This window comes from Cetorhinus maximus, chromosome 2 (genome assembly GCF_964194155.1).
Source record: "Cetorhinus maximus chromosome 2, sCetMax3.hap1.1, whole genome shotgun sequence".
NCBI classification, from domain to species: Eukaryota; Metazoa; Chordata; class Chondrichthyes; order Lamniformes; family Cetorhinidae; genus Cetorhinus; species Cetorhinus maximus.
Window position 1 is genome coordinate 61383868 of NC_135880.1, and position 23874 is coordinate 61407741.

The following is a 23874-nucleotide window of genomic DNA, read 5'->3' on the forward strand; positions in this document are numbered from 1 at the left end:
GATATAAACGACATAGATGACTAAGAGGGGACCCAGCACAGATCCCTGTGGTACGCCACTGGACACTGGCTTCCAGTCACTAAAACAGCCTTCTGTCATCACCCTCTGTCTCCTACAACTAAGCCAATTTTGATTCACGTTATCAAATTACACTGTATCCCATGTGCATTTGCCTTCTTTATAAGTCACCCATGTGGGACCTTGTCAAAGGCTTTGCTGAAATCCATATAGGCATGACATCCCTCTGACAAAGCCATGCTGACTATGCCTGATCAAACCTTGCCTCTCCACGTGGAGATAGATTCTCTCCTTCAGAATTTTCTCCAATATTTTCCCTACCACTGACGTAAGACTCACTGGTCTGTAGTTCCCTGGCTTATCTCTACAACCCTTCTTAAATAGCAGAACCACATTAGCTGTTCTCCAGTCCTCTGGCACCTCCCCTATGGCCAGAGAGGAATTAAAAATTTGGGTCAGAGCCCCTGCGATTTCCTTCCTTGCCTCCCTCAGCAGTCTGGGACACAAATCATCCAGACCTGGTGGTTTGTCCACTTTTAAGCCTGCCAACACCTCCAATACCTTGTCACTCCTTATATCAATTTGCTCAAGAACCTCACAGTCTCTCTCCCAGAGTTCCATACCTTCATCCTCATTCTCTTGGGTGAAGACGGGAGTGAAGTATTCATTCAACACTCTCTACCGATGTCCTCTGGCTCCACCCATAGATTGCCCCCTTGGTCCCTACTCTTTCCCTGGTTATCCTCTGCCCATTGATATACTTATAAAATATCTTAGGATTTTCCCTACTTTTACCAGCCAGAGCTTTCTCATATCCCCTCTTTGCTCTCCTAATTGCTTCCTAAGCTCCACCCTGCACTTTCTGTCCTGCACTAATGCCTCCACTAATTTGCTCCCCTTGTATCAGCTAAAAGCCTCTCTTTTCCATCTCATCGTAACCTGAATATCTCTGGTCATCCATGGTTCTCTGGGCTTGTTACTCCTTCCTATCACCGTAGAGGGAACATGTTGAACCTGTACCCTCCCCATTTCCTTTTTGAACGCCGCCCACTGCTCTTCTGTAGATTTCCCCACAAGTAGCTGTTCCCAGTCTACCTTGGCCAGATCCTGCCTTATTTTACTAAAATCTGCTCTCCCCCAATCCAAAACATTTTTTTGCAACTTGTCTATTTCTTTGTCCATAACAAGCTTAAATTGTACCATGCACAATTGTACCAAGTGGCAGAGATGCCAAGTAGAATGTTGAAGTATCAACAAACGCATTGAGTTGCAAAATGAGCATAAAAGGTGAGAATTGGAACAACGCTAATCTGCAAAATGTTTACTTTGCCCAGTTCTGAAAGAAAACAAAAAGGATCAAACTTTCTACCCCCGCCCACCAAACTAACACAGAACCCAGGGTTGCACCATGCATTGATTCTCAAATGCCTTGGTTTTCCCGATTTTCTCTCCTTCTTTAAGAAAAGTGCTATTTCTTATAGGTTTATGGTTTCACAGGAACCAGCGACATCAAAGTCCAGATAGTCTTCTGACATGCACTATCACAGTTTTATAACACAGGCATGTGTTTTGTAACAGAAACTAGCAAAAAAATGATCTTTGCATCATCATGCCATTTTAGCAAATAATTTATGATTACAAATTACTTAGGATTTGAGATACAATAGCAAGTTTTTTTTAAAATAATCAGCACATGGTCTATACTTAAGGTTACAAAAATCTACCTTGAATGGATACAGGTTCTAGTTAAACAGATATACACTTTCAGTCTCATTTTCAGCAAGACACCATTAATGCTTAAAAATCTGGAAATAGAGAATACGAATGTACATACTGTTGTGCAATGTCAACGTGTGCCACTTCTCAACATTTTCTATAAGGTTTTGAGGCAGACAGACAGACAGATTAAATTGTTTCTTCCAACAAATGCTGCTCTTCAAAGTAACCCACATCATATCACTGCAAGTTAGCAACAGCCACCGGCCAAACACCAACTTCATTATCTTGGTTTGTTATTCCAGAGTCATCAAAGATTACATTTATCAACAACTTAACATACTTCTATCCAGATTAGATCAAACACACTTTGGTGAGAAATACAGCCAACAGCAATTACTAAACCATCTCAGAACTCTGTAAATTCTGCCACATTGCTTTGATGAGCCTACTCCCTTTTCCAGAAGTTTGGAAACCAGGGTTCATTGATGTACATCAGACATAATTTCTTCCATGAGCAGAGTAGAATTGAATACACTGAGACATGTAACATTGTTCTACATACTCAAACAGCCGTAACTGATAGTACCCTTAGAACTGTATAAGCAGTTATCAAATAAAATTAATATATTTTAAAAGAAAAACCTATTAAATATAAATGAGCTCTATCTGTACCTTATGTCACTGAAATATAATTGTGTGCATTTAAGGGGCAATAAAGCCAAGATGAATAAATACAAAAAAATTAGAAACATGCTGCTTGTCTACAGTAGACTGGGATAGTGTACAATTTAAGAAACTTACAATAAACAAATATTAAAGTATTTTTGTGGATACAAAAAGGTACAGCACTTCAAACCCAAGAACCTCGGGACCGAGGCAGGATTTTGGATATTGCTGGATTTCAGGTTGGGCAAGGTCAAGGACCGTATTGAGCATAGGATAGTGATGTGCAAAGCCGGTAAACTGGTCCAGAGCCACCTGGCGCCTAGCCGAATTGTCCAGGTAAGTTATTTTTTAACATATGATCATACTCGAATTGTCCAGCTAAGTTATTTTTTAACATACAAACATAATCTTATGTTAAAAAAAAACTTAACTGGACAATTCGGCTAGGCGCTGCTGTGGAGTGGTGTGGCTCTGGACCAGTTATCGACTTTGCAATTCGCTCTATCCTGTGCTCAATGTGGCCTTTGACTTCGCCCAACCCGAAATGTAGAAATATGTCCTTGCTCTCATGTAATAGATCATTTTGAAAGTTCACCATTCCTTTAAATTAGTGGTTTTACTGTTCATGAGAACTATTTCAAGCTGCAAGTTAGCAAAAGCCATCGGGACCGAGCCAAATTCAAATATCAAATTTATGGAAACAGAATTGTTAACTTCTCCTGGCATTTCCTCACTAGTATGTTTTTGGGTACAAGTTCCATTTCAAGAATAGTCAACATTTTTGAAAAATTGCATTACCTGTATACGCTTATAGTTTTAAAATGGAAGCCTGCAGTTATTAAGCTTAAGTGTGCACATATTTTTCGATTTCTCCCATATTTTTGTCTCCAAGAGACATGGGCAAATTTTACAAGCCGCGATGCAGTGTTGGGTGTGAGCGGGCTGTTTAGAGACAATTAGGGATGGACAACAAATGCTGGCCTTGCCAGCGATACCTACATTGCATGAATGGATAAATTTTTAAAATTGCCTTCAATTCCATGAGACCAACTCTAGCCAACAGTCTCTTATAATGAACTTTATCAAATGCCTTCTGTAAGTCCATATAAACAACATCCACAGACATTCCCCTGAGTACTATTATAGTCACCTCTACAAAAAGAAATTCAATCAGGTTAGTCAGGCGTGACCTAATTTATGACAAATTCATGCTGGCTCTCTCTGATCAGCTGAAAAATTTTCAAGGTATTCAGTCACCCTATACTTAATTACAGATCTGAATAATTTACTAACAACAGATGTTCAGTTAACTGGTCTATAATTCCCTGGTGTTTCCTTCTCACTTTTCTTAAATAGCAAACTGACGTGCAGCTTATCAATTTAAATAAATGGTTCACGAATCAAGAGAATTTCAGAAGATTACTGTTAGGGCATCTGCAATGTCCTCATGTCAGAAAGGTACTGATGTTCTGTTGTTGTACCATTAATAGACTTCCCTTTCCCAGTTTACTTTGGACAGTCTTGGTCTTATCGCATTCGCATAGAAGTTAACCATACCCTACTCCAGAATCTTAGCAGCTATTTTGCTTTTCCCCCCCTTTCAAACACACTTTGAACTTTGTCATGTTATATAAATATGTTATATTACTAGATAAATGTTTGTCCGGTTGTAACTAAATCTGGCTTATTACTTATTACTAAATCTGTGTCCTGCCCACTTATTAGAACCAGGATATTGTTGCAGACAAGTATCCCGAACACACTCAAGAAATTCACTACCTTTCTGATATGTGCCAGCTTGTCCTTATACGAAAGTTAAGGCCCCCATTGAAACCACTGCCTATGCTACATGCTTGTCTAATCTTTTCTATTTATTAATTCTACCCATAAAGTGTCCGCTGCCTGCTTACCTCTGGTTATATCCTCTCATCATTGAAGTGACTTCATCCTTAATCAAAAGTTATTTCTCCTCCCCATTCTCCCAACCATTTTCCTATCTTACCTTATAACCTGGTATATTTAAATCCTAGTCCTGACCTGTCTTGCAGCCATGTTTCAGTAATGGTTTCCAAATCATACCCTCCAAACTGAATTTGTGCCTGCAATTCATTCAAAGCATTCTTTATTCTCTGTGCTTTTGTATAAAGAATGCTTATTTGAGCCACACATCTTAACCTGTCCTTTATTGTTTTACTCACGCTTTTCTTACTTCTCTCTCATGGTTTAATACTTCACATCTTTTAGTTTTCCCTTTACCTGTATTTCCTAAAGAACGACTTCTGACTTCAATTCTACTCTTTCCTTTCAATTGTTTCTGAAATATTATTAATACTACCTTTTCTACTTGAGCCCTTTCCTCATTTACCAGTTTAAAGTCCTTCTGGAGCCCTGGTCCAATCCCCAGGTCAGGTGGAGCCCACCCAAGTGGCACAGCACCTTCCTAGACCAAAAGTGGTGCCAGTGTCCCAGAAAATAAACCCTTTCTCCACACAACTTCCTCAGCCATGTGTTCACACACCTAATTTTCTTATCCCTAAGCCAATTTGTACGTCGTTCAGGTAATAATCCAGAAATCATAATCCTCAAGGTCCTATTCTTCAACTCCTAGTTCCGGATACTCTCCAAATAGGGCCCAACTTACTGTTCCCTATAGCTGTGGTCCCAACGTGGACCATAATGAATGGATTTGCCCCATCCCCCTCCAATATCTTTTGAAGTCTATTCAATATGTCTCTTACTTTAGCACTAGGCAGGCAAAATATCATGTGGGACACTCAATTCTGCTTACAAAGAATGCTATCTGTCCCCCTAATTATTAAATTTGCTACAACTACCACACTGTCCCTACTTTGGACAGTTGCCTGCTCCAAAAGGCCATGGTCCAGCATTCCAGCTGTTCTTAATCCTTATACTCACAGGCTGCAAGTACTTACAGCTATAAGGTTAGTTTCTGCAGATCCTCATTCTCTATCTTACCTGGATCCCCCTTACCCTGTACTTTATCATTCAAACCAAACCTGTTCTGAACCTACAACTCTATGAGAAGTGACCAAAGCCTAGAGCAAATTGTCCAGATACTGTTCCCCTTTCCTTGCATGTCAAAGCATCTCCAACTCCCAATTCAACTCCATGACTCTGAGCTAGAGAGAATCATGGCACAGACATCTACTGCAGATGTTTTCATTCTGGGTAGTCTTGCCGTCCACAAATTCCCACATACTGCAGTCCAGGAACACAGCCTGCTCTGTTTCTCGAGCATATGATATGGAAAAGATTCAGTCCTGTGACTGTAAAATATCTAGTTTTTTTTCTCTTGTTTATTATTTTAGAGTGCTTAATTCAGAGGGTATCTTTAAACCCAATCTAATTTTAAAACTTTTCAGTTAGCAGAGGAGGGCAATATCATCACCTGGGTTTGTTCCTAATTAGCTTCATCTCCGAGAAGCTAATTGCACCACCCGGATTAACCCAGTGCAAACATTCTAATTTATTACAGCTGTGTTACTCCACATATATGGAATATGCACTCAGCAACTACTAAGTGCTTTTGGATGTTAAAGCTTGTCTTCAAACTTATAACTGGGCCCACACCCATGAACCAGCTGTGGGGGCATCCTCCAGAACAGCCCACACTGGACAATCCAAGTTCTTCTGGGCTATTATTGCCTTCAATGTTCCCAGAGCTTGGCCTCTTCTTCAATGCTACCAAACACTGGGTCCCATCCACTTGTTACTAGATTCCTTCCCATCTCAACAGGACCTTGGAGGTCCCTCTTCCAATGCCAGCAGCCTAATTCTCCCACTCCCCACCCCCTACAATGCTCCCAGGTTCTGCTCACCAGTTCCACTGCTCCCAGGCCATAGAGCAAGCATGTTCTGATGTTTTTTTGATGCATTAGAACACACTACCCACTGCTCCAAGTCTTAGAATCCCCTCTCTCCTTCCTCATGCCAAACATCATGAATCCATCCCTTCACTAATGTCCCCAGACCTACTTCCTGTCAGTACTCTAGATCCCAGACCTTGTTGCCATTGCTACCACACTCAAAATCCTTCGCACTTAATACTGACAGACACCAACCAACACTATTCAAGTGGAAGAGGCCCCGGGATTTGTGTTGCAGTATCTCCAGATTATACAAAACCCTAACACCTACACAAGTGCCACCAGATGGCAGTTCTCATTCCCAACTCAGGCCTGCAGCAATTTGAAAGGGAAGACTATCCAACTACCGAGGTAAAATCTGAAATATGTCTTCAAGTAGTGATGGCACCAAAAGGGGATCCTATTGCACATAAAAAGGCAACTGTCATTTATTCCTCTGCTGCTTTGCAGACGAGGAGTCCTCTATCCTGCCAATGGTTACAGATGATGGACCAAAGGGTGGCTAGCCTTGTTTTGCAAGAGGTGACGAATTACATCGATGTCAGCAACAAAGAGCAACAGTTTTGGCTGTACTACTATAAGCCAAGGTGATAATACCAAGAAAGCAATGATAATGGATCACACCGCACTTTTAATGCAATACAGTGTATACAAATTCCCTCACATGCATGCAAATTCACAGTACTTGTATAGCTTCCCATTGTGCATGCAGCATTCAGCATTTTCCTTTCTCAACTCCCCCATTCAGAAACATCCTCAACTTCCACTCTCTCTGACAATTCCTTTCATATCTTCTGGGTACATGTTGCTCATCACGGTCCTTGAGAATAACTTGAGAAATGGGCTTCAATGTGTGCCATACCACCAATGTTAAACACTCAATGTGTTCCACTAAGACAACAAACGAGAGAGAGATGTGGGAGGATGAACCTTAATTTGGCATTCTCTAAATGCATTTGAGAAGAAAACTATTTTCCATGGTAGAGAAACTATAGAGGAAATAGGTGTGAAGTAAAGAGGTGGAGAGGAAAGAAGCAAAGAAAGGGCAAGAAGAGAGGGGGAAAGAAAGCAAGAAAAAAAACAAGAGAATAAGGAGGCTAATATGGTTCCGAGAGTAGTTCAAAGGAGATGTGGGTCAAGGGTGGCATGAGGAATGAGTAGGAGAGAGCTTGTATAAAGAGGTGAGGGAGAGAAGCACGTGATTATCTCTGCAACCCTCAGAAAAATAGAGCTGCAGCCCTTGGTGGTTTTCTTTCCTCATCACCTCCCACCTGAAAGGGAAAAAAGAGTAGAAAGCAGAGGGAGACAGAAAATACAATATAAAAAAGCACAAGCAGAAGAGAGAGAGGGGAACATCAACATTAAGACAACAGGTATGCAAAAGAAAGGCCATATTCTGTGACTGACCATATGTGGTGCCAAGGGATTACAAAAAGTATTTAAAAAATCATGCTGCTCTGTCCTGACTTGAAGGCAACAATTTAGAAATATTTCTAATCTGCAAACTTCCCTCACAGAACAGCAATTAAACCCTCACTGACTGCAGGCTGTGTTTACTTAGAGCAATTAGGCGAGAGGCCTTAAGGGGTAGAGCACCACTTTTTTTTATTCATTCATGGGGTGTGGGCTTTGCGGGCTGGGCCAGCATTCATTGCCCACCCCCAGTTGCCCTTGAAAAGGTGGTAGTGAGCTGCCTTCTTGAACTGCTGCACTCCATCTGGTGTAGGTACACCCACAGTGCTGTTAGGGAGCTCCAGGATTTTGACCCAGCGACAGTGAAGGAAAGGTGATATATTTCCAAATCAGGATGGTGAGTGACTTGGAGGGGAGCTTCCAGGTGGTGGTGTACCCATTTATCTGCTGCCCTTGTCCTTCTAGGTAGTAGTGGCTGTGGGTTTGGAAGGTGCTGTCTAAGGAGCCTTGGTGAATTCCTGCAGCGCGTCTTGTAGATGCTACTGTGCGTCGATGGTGGAGGGAGTGAATGTTTGTGGATGTGGTGCCAATCAAGCAGATTGCTTTGTCCTGGGCGGTGTCCGGTTTCTTCAGTGTTGTAGGAGTTGCACTCATCCAGGCAAGTGGGGAGTATTCCATCACATTCCTGACTTGTGTCTTGTAGATGGTGGACAGGCTTTGAGGAGTCAGGAGGTGAGTTACACGTCGCACGATTCCTAGCCTCTGACCTACTCTTGTAGCCACAGTATTTATATGGCTAGTCCAGTTCAGTTTCTGGTCAATGGTAACCCCCAGGAAGTTGATAGTGGGGGATTCAGTGATGGCAATGTCATTGAACATCAAGGGGCGATGGCTGGATTCTCTCTTGTTGGAGATGGTCACTGTCTGACACTTGTGTGGCACAAATGTTACCTGCCACTTGTGAGCTCAAGCCTGGATATTGTCCAGGTCTTGCTGCATTTGGGCATGCACTGCTTCAGTATCTGAAGAGTCGCGAATGGTGCTGAACATTGTGCAATCATCAGCGAACTTCCCAATTCTGACCATTTGATGGATGGAAGGTCATTGATGAAGCATCTGAAGATTGTTGGGCCAAGGACGCGACCCTCAGGAACTCCTGCAGTGATGTCCTGGAACCGAGATGACTGACCTCCAACAACCACAACCATTTTCCTTTGTGTTATGTATGAATCCAACCAGCGGAGACTTTTCCCCGTTTCCCATTGACCCCAGTTTTGCTAGGACTCCTTGATGCCAAACTCGGTCAAATGCGGCCTTGATGTCAAGGGCAATCACTCTCACCTCACCTTGGGAATTCAGCTCTTTTGTCCATGTTTGAACCAAGGCCGTAATGATGTCAGGAGCTGAGTGGCCCTGGCAGAACCCAAACTGGGCATCAGTGAGCAGGCTATTGCTAAGCATGTGCTGCTTGATAGCACTGTTAATGACTTCTGCCATTACTTTACTGATGATCGAGAGTAGGCTGATGGGGCGGTAATTGGCTGGGTTGGATTTGTCCTACTTTTTGTGTACAGGACATACCTGGGCAATTTTCCACATAGCCGGGTAGATGCCAGTGTTGCAGCTGTACTGGAACAGCTTGGCTAGGGGCACGGCAAGTTCTGGAGCACAAGTCTTCAGTACTATTGCCAGGAATATTGTCAGGGCCCATAGCCTTTGCAGTGTCCAGTGCCATCAGCCATTTCTTGATATCACATGGAGTGAATCGAATTGGCTGAAGACTGGCATCCGTGATGCTGGGGACTCCAGAAGAGGCCAAGATGGATCACCCACTCGCACTTTTGGCTGAAGATTGCTGCGAATGCTTCAGCCTTATCTTTTGAATTCATGTGCTGGGCTCCTCCACCATTAAGATGGGGATATTTGTGGAGCTTCCTCCTCCAGTGAATTGTATAATTGTACACTTCCATTCACGACTGGATGTGGCAGGGCTGCAGAGCTTAGATCTGATCTGTTGGTTGTGGGATTGCTTAGCTCTGTCTATCACTTGCTGCTTATGCTGTTTGGCACACAAGTAGTCCTGACACCTCATTTGTAGGTATGCCTGGTGCTTCTCCTGGCATGCCCTCCTGCACTCTTCATTGAACCAGGGTTGATCCCCTGGCTTGATGGTAATGGTAGAGTGGGAGATATGCCAGACCATGAAGTTACAGATTGTGTTCAAGTACAATTCTGCTGCTGCTGATGGCCCACAGCGCGTCATGGATGTCAAGTCTTGAGTTGCTAGATCTGTTTGAAATCTATCGCATTTAGCACGGTGGTAGTGCCACACAACCCGATGGAGGGTATCCTCAATGTGAAGATGGGACTTTGTCTCCACAATGACTGTGCGGTGGTCACTCCTATGATACTGTCATGAACAGATGCATCTGCGGCAGGCAGGTCGGCGAGGATGAGGTCAAGTATGTTTTTCCCTATTGTTGGTTCCCTCACCACCTGCCGCAGACCCAGTCGAGCAGTTATGTCATTTAGGACTCGGCCAGCTTGGTCACTAGTGGTACTGCCGAGCCACTCTTAGTGATGGACATTGAAGTCCTCCATCCAAAGTTCATTCGGCGCCCTTGCCAACCTCAGTGCATCCTCCAAGTGATGTTCAACATGGAGGAGCACTGATTCATCAGCTGAGGGAGGGCAGTAGGTGATAATCAGCAAGAGGTTTCCTTGCCCATGTGTGACCTGATGCCATGAGACTTCATGGGGTCTGGAGTTGATGTTGAGGACTCCCAGGGCAACTCCCCCCCGACTGTAAGATAAAAGCAAAATACTGCAGATGCTGGAAATCTGAATCAAAAACAACAATTGCTGGAAAAATTCAGCAGGTCTGACAGCATCTGTGGAAAGAAAGACTGAGTTAACATTTCGAGTCCAGATGACTCTTCTTCAGAACTAAAGAGAAGTAGAAATGTGGTGAAATATATACTGTATAAGGGGGGTGGGACAGATGAAGCTGGATAGAAGGCCAGTGATAGGTGGAGGCAAAGGAGAGATTGCAAAAGATGTCATAAACAAAAGGTTGAAGTGGTGTTGATGGTGGTGACACTGGCTAAAGGAGGTGCTAATGGTGACATTAAGAGTAGAAAGCAGGATGAGCAAGTGACAGATGGCCCTAGTGGGGTGTGGTGGGGGGAGGGGATAGTGTGGGAGCAAGGATCAAAATAGGCTAAAAGGTGGGGATAAAACAATAAAGCAATTTTTAAAATATTAATATAAATAGGTGGGGGAAAAATAAGTATACATAAAAATTAAAAAATAAATATTTGAAAAAAGGGGATCAAAAAGGGGTGAGGATGGAAGAGAGAGTTTGTGATCTGAAGTTGTTGAACTCAATGTTAAGTCCAGAAGGCTGTAAAGTTAAAAACAAAAAGCTAAAAGCTACTGCGGATGCTGGAAATCCAAAACAAAACAAAAACAGAATTACCTGGAAAAACTCAGCAAGTCTGGCAGCATCGGCGGAGAAGAAATCAGTTAACGTTTCGAGCCTTCATGGCCCTTCGGCAGAATTGCAGCATAGTTTCAACAAGGGAGAAATATAAATTGGTTTAAGGTGGGTGGGGGGGGTGCGGGGGAAGAGACACATTGAGGGTGTGGTGTGAGCAGATAATCCAAAGATGTCACAGACAAAAGGGTCAAAGAGGTGTCGAAGGTGGTGGTCTTTGTCTGAGAAAAGTGCTAATTAAGAATGGAAAACAGGATATTCAAAGTACAGCTCTAGTGGGGGTGGGGTGGAAAGACTAAAGGTTTTAGTTTTAGATTTAAAAATAATGGAAATAGGTGGGGAAAGAAGAATCTATATAAATTATTGAAAAAAAAGCGGGTGGGGGGGGGAAAAGAAACGGGGTGGGGATGGGGGGAGGGGGAGTTTAAGATCTGAAGTTGTTGAATTCAATATTCAGCCCAGAGGGCTGTAAAGTGCCTAGTCGGAAGATGAGGTGCTGTTCCTCCAGTTTGCGTTGGGCTTCACTGGAACAATGCAGCAAGCCAAGGACAGACATGTTGGCAAGAGAACAGGGTGGAGTGTTAAAATGGCAAGCGACAGGGAGGTTTGGGTCTTTCTTGCAGACAGACCGCAGGTGTTCCGCAAAACGGTCGCCCAGTTTGCGTTTGGTCTCTCCAATGTAGAGGAGACCGCATTGGGAGCAACGAATGCAGTAGACTAAGTTAGGGGAAATGCAAGTGAAATGCTGCTTCACTTGAAAGGAGTGTTAGGGTGGTGTGTTGAAATGGCAAGTGACAGGAAGGTCTGGGTCATGCTTGTGGACAGACCGAAAGTGTTCCGCAAAGCGGTCACCCAGTCTGCTTTTGCTCTCTCCAATGTAGAGGAGGCCACACTGGGAGCAGCAAATGCAATAAACCAAATTGAGGGAGGTGCAAGTGAAGTGCTGCTTCACTTAAAAGGAGTGTTTGGGCCCTTGGACAGTGAGGGGGGGAAGTAAACGAGCAAGTGTTGCACCTTCTGCGACTGCATAAGATGGTGCCGTGGGAAGGGGTTGAGATGTAGGGGGTGATGGAGGCGTGGACCAGGGTGTCCCAGAGGGAATGGTCCCTGTGGAATGCCAACAGGGGGGGGTGAAGGGAAGATGTGTTTGGTGGTGGCATCATGCTGGAGTTGGCGGAAATGGCGGCGGATGATCCTTTGAACACGGAGGCTGGTGGGGTGAAAAGTGAGGACAAGGGGGACCCTATCATGGTTCTGGGAGGGAGAGGAAGGTGCGAGGGCAGAGGCACGGGAGATGGGTCGGACATGGTTGAGCGCCCTGTCAACCATCATGGGTGGGAAACCTCAGTTCAGGAAGACATGTCAAAAGCGCTATTTAGGAAAGTAGCATAATCAGAACAGATATGACGGAGGCGAAGGAACTAAGAGAATAGGATGGAGTCCATACAGGAAGTAGGGTGTGAGGAGTTGTAGTCGAGGTAGCTGTGGGAGTCGGTGGGCTTGTAATGAATATTGGTGGACAGTCTATCACCAGAAATTGAGACAGAGGGGTCAAGGAAGGGAAGTGTCAGTGATGGACCAAGTGAAAATGATGGAGGGGTGGAAATTGGAAGCAATTTCAAATCATCAACTCTCTCCTCCATCCTCACCTCTTTTTGATCCCTTTTTTCAAATATTTATTTTAAAATTTTTATGTATGCATTTTTTCCCCACCAATTTCTATTATTATTTTTAAAATTTATTTCCATTCATTGTTTTATCCCCATCTTTTAGCCTATTTTGATCCTTCCTCCCAAGCCATCCCCTCCCCCCATCACACCCCCACTAGGGCCATCTGTCACTTGCTCATCCTGCTTTCTACTCTTAATGTCACCATTAGCACCTCCTTTAGCCAGTATCACCATCATCAACACCCCTCGGCCTTTTGTTTATGACATCTTTTGCAATCTCTCCTTTGCAGCTTCATCTGTCCCACCCCCTTGCACAATATACCTTTCATCACATTTCTACTTCTCTTTAGTTCTGAAGAAGATTCATCTGGACTTGAAACATTAACTCTGTCTTTCTCTCCACTGTCGAACATGCTGAGCTTTTCCAGCAATTTTTGTTTTTGTTCCCCCCTGACTGTACACCACTGTGCCTAGGACAAGGCAGGACATATACAGGGATGTTGATGGTGGAGGCTGGGGCATTTATCTGATGCGGTGAAGATGCTATGTCAGGCTGTTGCTTGACAGTCTGTGAGACAGCTCTCCCAATTTTGGCCCTAGCCAGATGTTAGTAACGAGGACTTTGCAGGGTCAATAGGGCTGCTCTTTGTTGTTTCCGGTGCCTAGGTCGATGCCGGGTGGTGTGTCCGGTTTCTTTGTAGCGGTTTGTTACAGCTGAGTGGCATTTAAGTCACATGTAGGCCAGACGACAGATTTCCTTCCCTAAAGGGCACTAGTGAACCAGATGGGTTTTTACAACAATCGACAATGGTTTCATTGTCATCATTGGACTTTTAATTCCAGATTTTTTATTGAATTCAAATTCTATCATCTGCTGTGGCGGGATTCGAACCCTGGTCCCCAGAGCGTCACGCTGGGTCTCTGGATTATTAGTCCAGCAATAATATCACTACACCATCACCTCCCCATAATACAGATCCATGTTAGTAGCAGAATAATACTGTACATGGTATGCATTCCCTTCATAAGAGTGAAATCAATTGTTTTCCTGTCTTAAGGCAGCATTTCTGTTCAACCTTTTCACTATGTTTCTGATGGAAGGATCTGTAGACCATAGATTACAATGCTAGAATCTCTACAGTATTATTTATTGTGCATTGGAGGATATGCTATTTTGTAATAACAGGAACATTAAACCTGGTAATGCAAGACGATTTAAACACACCATAAATAAAACAAGGGTAAAAAGGCACTGGGTACAGATAATTTCACATGACATTTGAAGTAAACAGATTTCGCTAGTGCCACCTTTGACAATTCTAGAATTCAAAGCTAATTCAAATTCAAAGCTGATTCTCCAAATCTATGCAACTAGCTCAGAGCCTTGTTTCTGAAAATCACAGGCTTACACCTCATGACTTTGCGTCCATTATTATTGGACAGAAAATCAGGAGGAACACACGTGCAATTTCCCAACACACAGTCTCCCAACATGTGCCACCGGTGGGGGAAGATTTTCTACTGGGAGTGGCAATTTCACAAAAGCAGCATTCATATGTTCCACTATAATTATCGGTCACCATGTGCATGTAAAGATCATACAAATCAAAATTACTAAAAGGGAAAACTTACCTCTCCAAGAGCTTCATAACGTTTCTGGTTCCATCTGTGCAAGTCCTCATGGTAATTGAATATATAAGGTTCCCCAGTTTTTATATGTCTTAACTGTCCCTCTAGACACAAAGAATAAATTTTATTGACTTGTATGCAATCTAAACAATCTCATATTTAACTCAGATAGGCAAACACATACTACAGCAGGTCTTAAAACCCAGTAGTGTTAATTAGTGCCATTCATAATATTTTTTTAAACATTGAACTCATTCACCATGTGGAGGAAACCCATGGCTGAAATTCAAACTACGCTAAAAACAAAATGCTGCGGATGCTGGAAATCTGAAATAAAGCCAGAAAATGATGGAAATGCTAAAGGGTCCATATGAATCTTCTTCAGGGCTATGAAGAAGTCACATGGGCTCGAAATGTAAACTCCGTTTCTCTCTCCACAGATGCTGCCAGACCTGCTGAGTTTTTCCAGCGTTTTTTGTTTTTATTTCAAACTATGCTGTTCCATAGGCAGCAAGTTGCTAACCTCAGTCCTCTAAGTGAACATTGGTCCTCTGCAAGTGATTCTGGGGGAATTAATAATGGAAAATTAGGAAATGGTAGATGAATTGAACAGATATTTTGCATCGCTCTTGTAGAGGATACAAATAACATTCCCAGAAATAAGTATGCATCAAGAGGTGAAAGGGAGGGAGGAACTAAAAACATTTACAAGCACCAGGGTAAGAGTACTGAGAAAACTATTAAAACTAAAAGCTGACATGTCCCCAGGTCCTGACAGACTTCATCCTAGGGTCTTAAAAGAAGTTGCTGCTGAGATAGTAGATGCATTGTTTTCAATTTTCCAAAATTCGCTAGATTCTGGAAAGCTCCCATCAGATTGGAAAATAGTGAACAAATGTAACTCTTCTACTCAAGAAAGGTGGGAGACTGCAAACAGGAAACTATAGGCCAGTTAGCTTAACATCTGTTATAGGGAAAAATACTGAAATCTAATATTAAGGAGGTTATAGGGGGGCACTTAGAAAATCTCAATGCAATCAGGCAGATTCAACATGGATTTGTGAAAGGGAAATAGTGTTTGACTAATTTATTAGCGTTCTTTGAGGAAGTAACAAGCAGCTTGGGTAAAGGGGAACCGGTGGATGTAATGTACTTAAGATTTCCAGAAGGCATTTGATAAAGTGCCACATCAAACAAGATAAGAGCTCATGGAGTACGGGGTAACATATTAGCATGGATAGAGGATTGGCTAGCTAACAGGAAACAGTGAGTAGACTTAAATAGGTCATTTTCAGGTTGGCAAGATGTAATGAGTGGAGCACCACAGAGGTCAGTGCTGCAGCCTCAACTATTTACAATCTATATCAATAACTTGGATGAGGGGACCGAATGTATGGTTGCTAAATTTGCTGATGGCAAAGATAAAACACAAGAAATAGGAGCAGGAATAGACCATATGGCCCATCGAGCCTGCTCCACCATTAAATAGGATCATGGCTGAACTTGGGCTTCAACTCCACTTTCCTGCCCATTCCCCATATCCCTCAATTCCCTGAGACACCAAATATCTGTCTGTCGCACCTTTAAATGTATTCAACAATAGAGCATCAACAACCCTCTAGGCAGAGAATTCCAAAGATTCACAACCCTTTGAGTGAAGTATTTCTCCTCATCTCGGTACTAAATTATCAGCCTCTTATCCTGAGACTGTGTACCCATGTTTTAGGTATCCTGATCAGCAGACACAATCACTCACTGTCTACCCTAGCAAGCCCCTTCAGCATTTAATAGGTTTCAATGAGATCACCTCTCATTCTTTTTAAGCTCCAGAGAAAATGGACCCAATTTACTGAGCCTCTCAGAGAACAATCCCCTTATCCCAGGGAACCTTCGCTGTACTGCCTTTAATGCAAGTATATCTTTTTTTAAATGTGGAGACCAAAACTGCACACAGTACTCCATCTGGTCTCACCAAAACCCTGTACAACTCTCGCAAGACTTATTTGTTCCTTTACACCAATCCCGTTGCAATAAAGGCCAACATGCCATTTGCCTTCCTAATTACTTACTGTTCTTAAATGCTCACTTTTTGAGTTCCTTGATGAGCACACCCAAGTCTCTTTGAAACTTACAAGTTTCTCACCCTTTAAAAAATATTCAGCTTCACTATTCTTTCAGCCAAAGTGAATAACTTCAGACTTCCTACATTATAATCCATCTGCCATCTTGTTGCCCACTCACTTGACCTGCCTATATCTCTTTGCAGTGTCCTTCCCACAGCTTACCTTTCCACCTAGCTTTGTATCATCAGCAAACTTAGATACATTACTCTGTCTCTTCATCTAAATCATTAATATAGATTGTAAACAGCTGATGCCCCAGCACTGACCATTGTGGTACTCCACTATTCACTGCCTGCCAAAGCAGCCCACTTGATTAGCACCCCATCCACCACCACCGATGCACAGGAGGAAGCAGTGTGTACCATCTACAAGATGCATCGCAGCAACTCACCAAGGCTCCTTTGACAGCACCTTCCAAACACGTGACCTCTACCTACGAGAGAGGTAGAAGGACAAAGGCAGCAGGTGCATGAGAAGACCACAACCTCCAAGCCACACACTATCTTGACGTGGAACTATATCGCCATTCCTTCACTGTCGCTGGGTCAAAATCCTGGAATTCCTTCCCAAACAGCATTGTGGGTACACCTATACTGGTTCAAGAAGGTGGCTCACTGCCACCTTGAAAGGGCAATTAGAGAGGGGCAATAAAAAAAAAATAATGGCCTAGCCAACGACATCCATGTCCTGTGAAAGAATAAGAAAAATTGAAGATGTCCCATTTCTCTCAATCTCTGCTTCCTGTCCGTTAACCGATCCTCTATCCAAGCATATTACCTCCAACTCCATACACACTTATCTTCCTATTAACCTTTTGCGTGGAGTCTTATCGAATGCCTTTTGGAAATCCAGGTATACTACATCTACTGGTTCTCCTTTATCTACACTACTTGTTACATCCTCAAAAGCTCCAACGAATTTGCTGGCCAGGGTTTTCCTTTAGTAAAACCATGTTAACTTGTTCTAATCATATTATGCTTTTCTAAGTGTTAACACTTCCTTAATAATAGATTCCAGCATTTTCCCAACAACTGACGTTAGGCTAACTCGCCTGTAGTTCCTTGTTCTCTCCCTCCTTTCTTGAAAAGCAGAGTAATATTTGCCAACATCCAATCTGATGGGACTATTCCCGAATCCAATGAATTTTGGAAAATACTGGGCAGGCAACAACTTCAGAGCTCCCAGTACCGACTGCAGAGAACAGTATCTATCCTGCTGGCTATATGGTCTCCTATCATGACCACATTCTTCGTTCCCCCGCACTTGGATGGCATCCTTCACTATGATGCCACAGCCAGTCTGCTCATCTGCCTTGCAGTTCTTCTCCGCATCCACACAAGTAGAAAGCACCTCGTACCTGGTTGGACAAAGTCAGGGGCTGAGGCTTCTTAATCATTACCTGCTGGATCCCCTTACCTGCCTGATTCGCTGTCATACACTCCTGTCCCTGACCAGTGACCAACTCTAAAGATCTGCCTGGCGTAAGAGATGTGGCTACCTCCTGGAACAAAGTGCCCAGGTAGCTCTCCCCACTCCCTGATGCATTGCACTTTCTGCAACTTGGCCTCCAGCTCAACAGCTCTAAGCTGAAGCTCCTCATAGGTAGGAAAGTAAGCTGTGAACAGGACATAAGGAGTCTGCAAAAGGATATAGATAGGTTAAGTGAGTGGGCAAAAATTCAGCAAATGGAGTATAATGTGGGAAAATGTGAACTCGTCCACTTTGGCAGGAAGAATAAAAGAGCAGTATATTAGTTACATGGACAGTGATTGCAGAACTGAGGTACAGAGGGATCTGGCTGTTTTTTTTAATTCATTCACGGGATGTGGGCTCCGCTGGCTGGGCCAGCATTCATTGCCCATCCCTCGTTGCCCTTGAGAAGGTAGTAGTGAGCTACCTTCTTGAACCACTGCAGTCCATGTGGTGTAGGTACGCCCACAGCGCTGTTAGGAAGGAAGATCCAGGATTCTGACCCAGCGACAGTGAAGGAACGGTGATATATTTCCAAGTCAGGATGATAAAAGACTTGGAGGGGAACTTGCAGGTAGTGCTGTTCCCATCTATTTGTTGCCCTTGTCCTTCTAGATGGTAGTGATCGTGGGTTTGGAGGGTGCTGTTAAAGAAGCCTTGGTGAATTCCTGCAGTGCTTCTTGTAGATGGTACACGCTGCTGCTACTGTGCATCGGTGGTAGAAGGAATGAATGTTTGTGGATGTGGTGCCAATCAAGCGAGCTGCTTTGTCCTGGACGGTGTCAAGCTTCTTGAGTGTCATGGGAGCTGCACTCATCCAGGCAAGTGGGGAGTATTCCATCGCACTCCTGACTTGTGCCTTGTAGATGGTGGTCAGGCTTTGGGGAGTTACTCATCACATGATTCCTAGCCTCTGGCCTGCTCTTGTAGCCACAGTACTTATATGGTTAGTCCACTTCAGTTTCTGGTTAATGGTAACCCCCAGGATGTTGATATTGGGGGATTCAGTGATGGTAATGCCATTGAACATCATGGGGCGATGGTTGGATTCTCTCTTGTTGGAGATGGTCATTGCCTGACACTTGTGTTGCACAAAGGTTACTTACCACTTGTCAGCCCAAGCCTTGATATTATCCAGGTCTTGCTGCATTTGGACATGGACTGCTTCAGTATCTGAGGAGTCGCAAATGGTACTGAACATTGTGTAATCATCAGCGAACATCCCCACTTCTGACCTTATAATGGAAGGAAGGTCATTGACAAAGCATCTGAAGATGGCTGGGCTGAGGACTCTACCCTGAGGAACTCCTGCAGTGATATCCTGGGGCTGAGATGACTGGTTTCCAACAACCACAACCATCTTCCTTTGTGTTAGGTATGACTCCAACCAGTGAAGAGTTTTCCCTCGATTCCCATTGACTCCTGTTTTGCTAGGGCTCCTTGATGCCACAATCAATCAAATGCGGCCTTGATATCAAGGGTAGTCACTCTCACCTCACCTTGGGAGCTCAGCTCTTTTGTCCATGTTTGAATCAAGGCTGTAATGAGGTCAGGAGCTGAGTGGCCCTGGCAGAACCCAAACTGAGAATCAGTGAGCAGGTTATTGCAGAACAAGTACTGCTTGATAGCACTGTTGATGACCCCTTCCCTTACTTTACTGATGATTGAGAGTAGAGTGATGGGGTAGTAATTGGCAGGGTTGGATTTGTCCTGCTTTTTGTGTACAGGACATACCTGGGCAATTTTCCACATAGCCAGTGTTGTAGCTGTACTGGAACAGCTTGGCTACGGGCACTGCAAGTTCTGGAGCACAAACCTTCAGCACTGTTGCCGTAATATTGTCAGGGCCCACAGCCTTTGCAGTATCCAGTGCCTTCAGCCGTTTCTAGATATCACGTGGAGTGCATCGAATTGGCTGAAAACTCGCAACTGTGATGCTGGGGACCTCCTAAGGAGGCCGAGATGGATCATCCACTCAGCACTTCTGGCTGAAAAATGTAGCAAATGCTTCAGCCTTATCTTTTGCACTGATGTGCTGGGCTCCTCCGTCATTGAGGAAGGGGATATTTGTGGAGCCTCCTCCTCCAGTGAGTTGTATAATTGTCCACCACCATTCACAATTTAATGTGGCAGGACTGCAGTGCTTAGATCTGATCCGTTGGTTGTGGGATCACTTAGCCCTGTCTATCGCTTGCTGCTTCAGACTACATGTGCGCCAAACAGCATGTGTTATAGCTTCACCAGGTTGACACCCCATTTTTAGGAATGCCTGGTGCTGGCTCCTGGCATGCCCTCCTGCACTCCTCATTGAACCAGGGTTGATACCCTGGCTTGATGGTAATGGTAGAGTGGGGGATATGCCAGGCCATGAGGTTACAAATTATGTTTGAGTACAATTCTGCTGCTGCTGATGCCCACTGCATCTCATGGATGCCCAGTCTTGAGTTGCTAGATCTGTTCAAAATATATCCCATTTAGCAGAGTGGTAGTGCCATACAACACGTCCTGCTACATGAATATCAAAGTTAGTATGCAGATTCAGCAAGTGATTAGGAAGGCAAATGGAATGCTGTTGTTTATTGCATGAGGAATGGAATATAAAAGTAGGGATGTTTTGCTACAGTTGTATATGGTATTGGTGAGACCACATCTAGGATACTGTGTACAGTTTTGGTCTCCTTATTTAAGGAAGGATATAATTGCATTAGAAGCAGTTCAGAGAAGGTTCACTCAGCTGATTCCTGGGTTGAGGGGGTTATCCTATCAGGAATGGTTGGACAGGTTGAAACATGTAAGATCATGATGGGACAGGGTGGATGCTGAAAGGATGTGCCCCCTTGTGGGAGACTAGAACTAGGGGACACAGTTTAAAACTAAAAGGTCTCCCATTTAAGACAGAGATGAGGAGAAATGTTTTTCTCTCAGTGGGTCATTAAGTCTGAGGAACACTTCCCCAGAGAGCAATGCAGGCAGGGTCGTTGAATATTTTTAAGGCTGAGGTAGACAGATTCTTGATTGACAAGGGAGTCAAAGGGTATAGTGGGTAGGAAGGAAAGTGGACCTGTGGCCACAATCAAATCAGCCTGGAGGTGAGCGGGCTCAAAGGGCCAAATGGCCTACTCTTGCTCCTAATTCCTATGTTCGTATCTATGTAGTCACATCAAAGAACCAAGCATGGCTGCAGTATCCAGCTCCCTGTGAAGGCAACAAGATCTGCCTGGGTTCCACTTGCTGTCGCACTTCACCCCTACTGGATAGCCACAGGGCAGCATTAGCATAGGCCATAAACACAGTACAAAAGGAAAGAATAATCTATAACATTTTAATCCTTACTGCAGTAAATAAAGTTCAATTTGCATACTGTGCTGAAAGGATTCTTAGAACAGATATAAAGAAAGACAGCCTATCTTCGCAAAATTTTCTTCATTTCCTTAATAAAATATTCTCCAATTATTTGGAGTAACATTAGGCTTTAATTGGAGAAAATCACAAGAAAAGCAGTCCCCAAGGCAATTTGGATAGTCATAATACTGCAAAACTGCTTGCATCCAGCTAACTCTCCCTGTCCATGTTGGTAAAGTTCCAGGGCTGAGAAGCTGGTTCCTTCACAAAACAATGGGGGGAAAAAAAATACATAAATTATAATGCAAAAACGAGTCTGTTGTGATGTTTCCCCTCCATAGAAGCATAAAAGCATAATCCCATGTACTCTCCCTGTGGCTGTCTCCCTTCATTCTTCTTTCCTTGAACCACTTAATACCCCATTTTTAAATGTTAATATGGGGCAGTATTTAATGAAGGCGATGTGAGTCTCGCCCACCAGCAAAAGCCCCACATAAACTCTTTTCGGGAAAGCCCGCTGAATTAAGTGCCATTCCGGTAGTTACCTGGACAGCATCAAGCCTTGCCTGGGATTATGGACCCCAGGGAGCACAAGTCCCATCCACTGACAGCTGCCAGCCAATAAAGCAGCTCTATTGAATAGCAGCACCACTGGGGAAGCGGTGGCTGCTGCCATGATACTCATCCAAGGCCTAGTATCGTTACTAGATCCCAGGTGACAGGTGAGTGATTGGGAGGGTTACAGAGGAAGGGGATTGAGTGGGATCAACAGCCAGGGCAGGGGTTGGCTCTCAATGGGTTCCCCCTTCCCGATGCCAGGTCCCTCAATCAGGCACCAAGTGCCTTGGAACGAGCACTGCCCCCACTCCCACCACCTGGGAGCCTGCAAGCAACCCAAAATGGGTTTGCTCATCATGCTCCCCACAACCCCCTGCTTGACACTAGATTAATACCAGCAGTGGCAGGATAAGGCCCTTAAATGGGGCTGTCAAAATTTTGGTCACCTTTCTTATGATCTTGTGTCTTGATGCCAAATTTTGTTTGCTAATGCTCCTGTGAAATGCTTTGGGATATTTCACTAAGTTAATGGTGCGGGAGGGAGGGCTATTGATTCCTGAAAACTTGGGACCAGTTCTAAGGGAGATGGGACCAGTACAGGTCAGATGGCTTGCACCTGAACAGAACACGGGGCCAACATCCTTGCAGGGCAATTTGCTGCTGCTATTGGGGGAGGTTTTGTCTAACTCAGCAGTGCTAAGAGAGCCAGGAGAGGAAAACCAAGGTGCACAGAGAGACAGATAAGACTGGAGTAGGAAATAGTAATGTACTGGGTGGGATCAGAGTAAGAGGGAATGTATAAGGTCTAAATTAGGTTTACTGTGCAAGTATGCAAATGAATGGAGTTTGATTAAATAAGGTTGGTGAACTGTAGATGCAAATAGCCATGTGAAAATATGATGTCACATGGCTCATAAAAAGGCATAACTGGGTACTAAATATTTGTGGATACTGGTACTCAGGAAAGGCAGGGAGGGAAAGAAAGAAGAACATTACAGTGCTGGGGAGAAAGGATGTCTAGAGTGGTCAAGGGCAGAATCTATTTGGTTAGAGCTAAGAAACAGTAGAAGTGCCATTTCATTGCTGGGTGTTTTTTATAGACCAACAACTAGTGGGAAAGATAGAGAGGAACAAAACTGCAAGGAAATTACAGAAGTGCAAGAATGATAGAGTAGTTATAATGAGACGCGTTAATAATCCAAATATAGATTGGATTAGTCATAGTGCAAAAGGCAGAGAGGGGAAAGAGTTTCAAGAGTGTGTTCAGGAAATTTTTCTACGTCATTATGTTTCCAGCCCAATGAGGAAGATGACACTGCTGAATCTGGTTCTGGGGAATGGCATGGGTCAACTGAAACAAGTATCAGCAGAGGAACATTTAGAGAGACAGTGGCCATAGCATCATAAGGTGTAGGTTAACTTTAGAAAAGGACAAGGAACAATCCAGAGTAAAAATAATTAATTGGGAGTGGGCCAAACTCAATGGGGTGAGAACAGATCAGGCCCAGGTAAATTGGAATCAAAGATTGGCAGGCAAAACAGTTACTGAACAATGGGGCTGTCTTTAGGGAGGAGATAGTTCGGTTATAGTCAAGGTACATTCCCACCAGGGGGAAAGGTATGGCAAGCAAATAAAAAGCTCACTGGGTAACAAAAGAAATAGAAGGCAAGGTAAAGCAGAAAATGAGTGCATATGACAGGTGTCAAATGGATAATACAATATAGCCACTCAGTTGTAACAAACCACTACAGTCACAAAAAAGGAATAAAACCGGACGGACCACCTGGCATTGACCTAGGCACTGGAAATGACAACAGCAATCTCAGCCCTGACGACCCTGCAAAGTCCTGCTTACTAACATCTGGGGGCTAGTGCCAAAATT

At 43.8% G+C, this 23874-nt stretch overlaps 1 protein-coding gene across 9 annotated transcripts in view; it reads right to left on the minus strand.

Moving 5' to 3' along the window:
- arb2a (ARB2 cotranscriptional regulator A) overlaps positions 1–23874 on the minus strand; it is a 918141-nt gene that overhangs the window by 850286 nt on the left and 43981 nt on the right. For all 9 annotated transcript variants that reach the window (XR_013579777.1, XM_078565142.1, XM_078565161.1 and 6 more), the window contains one exon: positions 14502–14602. Coding sequence is in view for 8 of the 9 variants with exons in the window: in XM_078565142.1 (XP_078421268.1) it covers positions 14502–14602 (101 nt within the window). In the remaining variant the exon portion in view is untranslated. The remainder of the gene's footprint in view (positions 1–14501; positions 14603–23874) is intronic.